The sequence below is a fragment of the Hyperolius riggenbachi genome, chromosome 3, assembly GCF_040937935.1.
Source record: "Hyperolius riggenbachi isolate aHypRig1 chromosome 3, aHypRig1.pri, whole genome shotgun sequence".
Classification (NCBI taxonomy): Eukaryota; Metazoa; Chordata; class Amphibia; order Anura; family Hyperoliidae; genus Hyperolius; species Hyperolius riggenbachi.
The window spans coordinates 24,114,483-24,121,809 of NC_090648.1; the positions used below are offsets into that span (position 1 = coordinate 24,114,483).

General features: G+C 43.9%; 1 protein-coding gene across 1 annotated transcript; it reads right to left on the reverse strand.

Moving 5' to 3' along the window:
* Positions 1-2,349: 2,349 nt before the first annotated feature.
* On the reverse strand, positions 2,350-3,288 carry LOC137561962 (olfactory receptor 11A1-like). The gene has a single exon (XM_068273307.1). It carries the CDS (start codon positions 3,286-3,288, stop codon positions 2,350-2,352), a length of 939 nt encoding a protein of 312 aa, XP_068129408.1.
* Between the last annotated feature and the right edge of the window lie 4,039 nt (positions 3,289-7,327).

A 7,327-nucleotide genomic window follows, 5' to 3' on the forward strand; every position in this document is an offset into this window, starting at 1 on the left:
CCAAACATTGTGATAGGGACATAATTTAAACGGTTTTATAACCGGGACAAAAGGGCAAATACATTTCATGGGTTTTAATAACAGTAGCCTGCATTAATTAAAAACTATAATGGCCAAAAACTGAAAAATAATTAATTTTTTCCCCACATTTTTCCTATTTTCCCATTAAAACACATTTAGAATAAAATAATTCTTGGCATAATGTCCCACCTAAAGAAAGCCTAATTAGTGGTGGAAAAAACAAGATATAGATTGTTTAATTGTGATAAGTAATGATAATGTTATAGACGAATGAATGGAAGGAGCGCTGAAAGGTGAAAATTGCTCTGGTGGTCAGGGGGTAAAACCCCTCAGTGGTGAAGTGGTTAAGTCTAATAGTTCTATGTTATGAGTGTGTTGCCACCATCTACCACTCTGTGTAAAGGTGGCCACTAATGTTCCAATTTCTATAGAAAAATTGTTTGAGCGATCAGATAATTGTGGTTGGAAGAAAAATTGTTTGCTACACCATCAATGAATCAATCTTTGCATCTTATCTATCACAACCAACAAGAAAATCCAAATTTTGGTTTGACGAAAATTCAATCGGACGAGTGTTTTTTAATCCTTCCTAATCGATTGAGCCCATCAACGGAGATTATTTACAAACAATCTGATCATAAATTCTGATCGCTCGAACATTTTTTTCGGTAGAAATTGGACCGTTAGTGGCCACCTTAAAGGGGAACTTCAGCCTAAACAAATATACTGTCATCAAGTTACATTAGTTATGTTAATTAGAATAGATAGGTAATATAATCTCTTACCCACACTGTTTTAAAAGTACAGGCAAATGTTTGTGATTCATGGGGGCTGCCATCTTTGTCATGAGGGCAGCCATCTTTTTGGTTGAAAGGAGGTGACAGGGAGCAGGAGACAAAGTTCCAACTGTCCTGTGTCCTGATAACCCCTCCCAGCTGCACACGCTAGGCTTCAAATGTCAAATTCAAATTGTAAAAAAACCAAAACAGCAGAACGAGAACCACAAAATCAGAAATCCCATCATGCTTTGCACAGCATCAGGGGGAAAAAAGCCCGGGCAGTTTTCTTCTGTGCAGCTAAAACTGAGGCTTGTATAAGAGAAACAAAGTTCTGATGCCGTGAAACTGTTAAAGAAACACCAAGCCTTTTCAGTGCTGCTGAGTCGATTTTTAGTCCGGAGATTCACTTTAAGGGAAATCAAGTATTTCAGAATCAGAATCAGAATCAGATTTGGAATGTATTTTAGGTGAGATGTACCAGGATTTATTGAAGTAATGCCGAAATTGCAAGCATTTGTAAAACCCTTGGAAGGGATTTAAAACTTATTTCTTAACTCTAAAAAGGATTTCAGTATGCTCTCAGGCTTCTGAAGTGCAGGCTTGTGAAGTGTTAAGATGATGTCATCGGCAAATAGTTACAATTTGTCCCTGTGCTTCTGCACAGACATGCTCGTAACAAAAGAGGAGCTGACACTAAACAAGCATGCAGATCAGATGTCTATGACAAATCTGACAAGATTAGCTGCATGCTTGTTTCAGGCGGGTGATTCAAACCCTTCTGACCAGAAAGATTGGAAGGACTGCCAGGCAACTGGCATATTTTAAAAGGAAATAAATATGGCAGCTTCCATAGGTCCCACCTTTTAAACAAGTAAGTTGGTTACACAGAGGGCTTTAGTGAGGTCACAACTTTTGCTGCTAATTACTTTAGAGTAAAAAAAAAAAAAGTATAAACTCATCCAGTGGTCTTTTCTTGATGTTATAAAAATGTTGACAAAGTATAAAGAAAAAATATATATATAAAAAAATACAAAAGATTGCTCATATTTCTAGTCCTGAATATCTTAAAACACAGAGGCGCTGTACTTGGCTACACAACTTCTGAGTCACTTCTATCTTTATTATTGCCTATGGAAGTGGGCTAGAGACCCGCGAAACGCGTTGCATTTGTTCGAGTACGAATTAAATCTTGTTTAAACCATACATAGTGGTTGTGTTTGGTTTTGGGTAGGTAGGTCTACCCTTGCCCCCCAACTTTTATCTGTTTTTACCTGTGATCAATTTTTACTCTGCTGGCACCTCTGTTTCCATTGCAATTATTGTTATCCACCTGGTGGATGGGTGAACACCCCTTCTTTCCTTCTACAGAGAGCGACTTGTCCAATGAGTGGGGACAGGCTTAATATCCCCATAAGTGCTTTAAGTGGTTGCCTGAACCCGGCAACCCATACTTGTGAGTATATTTCTTATTGTTGCTACCTTGGCATTCCTTTATCATCAATAATACACTATTGGAGCTCTCGATTCTGTTTTCACTTTCTTTTACATCTTAAAGGGTTGTTCTGAAATTACTGAGGACTTTTAGCAAAGCTCTCTTGACCTCCTGGTTCCTCAGGCTGTAGATGATGGGGTTCATCAGTGGTGCCACCATGATATATAAAAAAGACCTGTATTTGTTAATGTTGGCTATATTATAATCCATTGGCACAACATAAACAGTGATCAAGGATCCATATGATGTGCAGACTGTGGCCAGGTGGGAGCTGCAGGTGGAGAAGGTCTTTTTTCTTCTATTAGCAGAAGCCATTTTCAGGATTGTTACAGAAATGCTGATATATGTCATTAATATAAAAACAAAAGGAAGAGGTATCATGAACAGAGTAGTGACAAAGTCTTGTATTAAGAAATGTGATTTATCTGAGGTGGCCAATTCCACCACCGGTGCAAAATCACAGAAGAAGTGGTCAATGTAATTCAAGCCACAAAAGCTTAGTTGGCACAACACAATCATTTCACTCGATAGCATCAGGGTGCCAAAGAACCATAATCCAACGGCTATCTGGAAACAAACTTGAGGGTTCATAAGAGAAGCATAACGCAGGGGTGTGCAAATAGCCAGATATCGATCGTAGGACATGGCGGCAATAATGTAACATTGCACATACACAAAAACACCAAAAAAATAAAGCTGAGCAAAGCACCCAACAACTGATAGCACCATTTCCTCGACTAATATAATGTTCAGCATCAAAGGAACGGTGGTAGAAACCTGCAGGACGTCAGCGATAGCCAAATGCTTGAGAAAGACAAACATGGGGATTTTTAGGCGATCAACAGTGGTCACCAACATGACAATGAGAAGGTTGCCAAAGAGTATCACCACGTAGGACACAAGAGCCACAATAAAAAATAAAGGTTTGAATTGATTTAGACCTTGGAAACCAAGTAAAATAACCTGTGTAATCTGAGTGTGGTTGGCTTCACACATGGTTTAAACCTATTTCGTTCCTTGTACATTTGTAGATATGTTATCGTTATATCTGAAAATTAAGATTAAAAAGAAAATCCAAGTAACGGCAGCATTTAATTAATTATGATACAGAGGCCCTGATTCACTAACCAGCGCTAAGCTGGTTAGTGTGCCTTAAGAGCTAGTGTTTTGCGCCCACACATCGTGCACAGCCCAAGGCGGTGCACGCGCAGCCGTTAATAGTGCGTGGTGCGATGATAACGTCGCACCCGCTGCCCTATGGCGCATCGGGTGCCCCGAAGTGGCGCATTGATGCGCCATTTCGGGGGCACCCAATGCACCGTTTTGGTGCAACGTTTACAGGGCACCGGGTGCAACGTTATTGTAACAATAACATCGCAGCGCGCACTATTAATGGCTGCGCGCGCACCGCCCTGGGCTATGCGCGATGTACAGTACAGACCAAAAGTTTGGACACACCTTCTCATTCAAAGAGTTTTCTTTATTTTCATGACTATGAACATTGTAGATTCACACTGAAGGCATCCAAAATATGAATTAACACATGTGGAAGTATAGTACATAACCAAAAAGTGTGAAACAACGGAAAATATGTCCCATTCTAGGTTCTTCAAAGTAGCCACCTTTTGCTTTGATTACTGCTTTGCACACTCTTGGTATTCTCTTGATGAGCTTCAAGAGGTAGTCACCTGAAATGGTCTTCCAACAGTCATGAAGGAGTTCCCAGAGATGCTTAGCAATTGTTGGCCCTTTTGCTTTCACTCTGCGGTCCAGCTCACTCCAAACCATCTTGATTGGGTTCAGGTCTGGTGACTGTGGAGGCCAGGTCATCTGGCGCAGCACCCCATCACTCTCCTTCCTGGTCAAATAGCCCTTACACAGCCCTTACACAGCCTGGAGGTGTGTTTGGGGTCATTGTCCTGTTGAAAATAAATGATGGTCCAACTAAACACAAACCGGATGGAATAGCATGCCGCTGCAAGATGTTGTGGTAGCCATGCTGGTTCAGGATGCCTTCAATTTTTAATAAATTCCCAACAGTGTCACCACCAGCAAAGCACCCCCACACCATCACACCTCCTTCTCCATGCTTCACGGTGGGAACCAGGCATGTAGAGACCATCCGTTCACCTTTTCTGCATCGCACAAAGACAAGGTGGTTGGAACCAAAAATCTCAAATTTGAACTCATCAGACCAAAGCACAGATTTCCACTGGTCTAATGGTCATTCCTTGTGTTCTTTAGCCCAAACAGGTCTCTTCTGCTTGTTGCCTGTCCTTACCAGTGGTTTCCTAGCAGATATTCTACCATAAAGGCCTGATTCACACAGTCTCCTCTTAACGGTTGTTCTAGAGATGTGTCTGCTGCTAGAACTCTGTGAGGCATTGACCTGGTCTCTAATCGGAGCTGCTGTTAACCTGCGATTTCTGAGGCTGGTGACTCGGATGAACTTATCCTCCGCAGCAGAGGTGACTCTTGGTCTTCCTTTCCTGGAGTGATCCGCATGTGAGCCAGTTTCTTTGTAGCGTTTGATGGTTTTTGAGACTGCACTTGGGGACACTTTCAAAGTTTTCTCAATTTTTCGGACTGACTGACCTTCATTTCTTAAAGTAAATGTTGGCCACTCGTTTTTCGTAACTTAGATGCTTTTTTCTTGCCATAATACAAATGACAAACAAATACAACAGTCTATTCAGTAGGACTATCAGCTGTGTATCCATCTGACTTCTCCACAACGCAACTGATGGTCCCAACCCCATTTATAAGGCAAGAAATCCCACTTAATAAACCTGACAGGGCACACCTGTGAAGTGAAAACCATTTCAGGTGACTACCTCTTGAAGCTCATCAAGAGAATGCCAAGAGTGTGCAAAGCAGTAATCAAAGCAAAAGGTGGCTACTTTGAAGAACCTAGAATATGACATATTTTCAGTTGTTTCACACTTTTTGGTTATGTACTATACTTCCACGTGTGTTAATTCATAGTTTGGATGCCTTCAGTGTGAATCTACAATGTTCATAGTCATGAAAATAAAGAAAACTCTTTGAAAGAGAAGGTGTGTCCAAACTTGTGGTCTGTACTGTAGCTTTGTGCGGCTATTAGTGCCCGCAAAGCTACATTTTGGGCACTGAGTGGCTTTTCACTCCGGCGCTAATACTGAGTGCCAGTTAGTGAATCAAGCCTAGAATGTACAATTTCAGGCTGTACTTAAAGTGACTCCGAGCTCAGAGTAAAAATAAAATTTGAATTTACCCGGGGCTTTCTCCATCCCAGCCCTGGTCGGGACGTCCCACGCCGGCCTCCTGGCTCTTCTCCCGGTGGCTGTCCGCATAGCGCGGACAGGCCGGTCCCCCGGGCGACACTGGTGAGTGTCGGGCCTTCTCCTTCCGTATACGTCACGAATGACGTCACACGCTGGCCGCCGCGCGTCATGACGGCGGCCGGCGTGACAGCACGGCGCATGCGCGGTTTAATCGCACATGCGCCGTGCTGTCACGCCGGCCGCCGTCATGGAGGATAAGTTCATCCGAGTCACCAGCCTCAGAAATCGCAGGTTAACGCGCTATGCGGACAGCCGCCGGGAGAAGAGCCAGGAGGCCGGCGTGGGACGTCCCGACCAGGGCTGGGATGGAGAAAGCCCAGGGTAAGTTCAAATTTTATTTTTACTCTGAGCTCGGAGTCCCTTTAAATGGGCTGTTTCACAACAAGGACTACTTTCATGAAACAATGTAAATTTTAAAATATATGTGTATGTACATATAAAATGTACATGTGTCTCAGAGTATCCATAACTAATTATTGTTCATTTCTACAGTAATACAATACACATAGAAGTAATACATGAATATATAGTCACATCCTGAAATTTGGATCTAGAAAAACTGATGCCGAACTATTGGAAATAGGCCCTTACACACAGTATCAACAGGGACTTATCATAACAGCATGATAGCATAGTGGTTAGCACTCTTGCCTTGCAACCCTGAGTCCCTGGTTCGAGTCCTAGCCAGGGCACTAATTGCACAGAGTTTGTATGTTCTCCTTGTGTCTGAGTGGGTTTCCTCCAGGCACCAGGGGCGTAAGGCCCCGTTCACACTTGCATTTTGGCAAATAAACGGACCGGATCCTGATCAGATCCTGACCTGATCCTGATCAGAACCGTACGGTTCCGATCCGGATCGGGTCCGTTTGTATCAGGCATGCATCAGGCTGCCATCCGGATCCGTGGGCAAAAATAGCGAAATTAAAAAAAAAAAATGTTGGAGTCAGCAGAAGGTGCACCTGGTGCACCTGTAGAATCAGGTTCCTCCGCTGTAGGCCTTACCTCCACCTCCGACATTCTGCCAAACAGCTCCAGCACGCCTGTCACTGCTGCTCCACTCCAGACATGCTTGGCCCATGTGTCCCCATCCGAAATGGCCGCTTGGATGCACAGAGGAAGTGGGGTAGAACGTCAGGTTTTTGTAGGCAGTGTGTTCTGTGCCTTCCGTTCCCCATTGGTTTCTGTGTTCCTGATGGTGCTGTCAGGCTCAGGTCCGGCTCCGGTCCGGGTGCGGAGATCCGGACCCAAAAAATAGCGCATGTTGGAAAAGAGTCCGGAGTCCGGATCCGATCCGGCTCCGTACTGTACGGAACAGACACGTGTGAACGTCCGCATAGACGGACGGTTTGTACAGTATGCAGTCCGGATCAGATCCGGAAAATCCGGATAGCGAACGCTAATGTGAACCGGGCCTAACAATAGACGCTGCAAGGTATGCAGGGGAGGGGGGGGGGGGGCAGAAGCCACATGGGGCCCTGTCCGGTGAGACTGACAACTAAGAGCAAGGAGAGAAAAAGCTTTCTGCTCCGTGCACAATTGTTCTCATGACTGCCTCTGCTCAGCCACTGATAACGTATCATACAAAGTTTTGTAGACAAAGATTTTTAGACAGTCCCTATTCGGTGTGCAGAGGGAGGGCCCCCATCCAAAGTTTTGCAGGGGGGCACAGTGATTTCTAGTTACACCCCTGCCAGGCACTCTGGTTTCCTCCC

Excerpts from the sequence above, each read along its gene's own strand:
- LOC137561962 (XM_068273307.1), bottom strand. The coding sequence starts at position 3,288 with ATGTGTGAAGCCAACCACACTCAGATTACACAGGTTATTTTACTTGGT.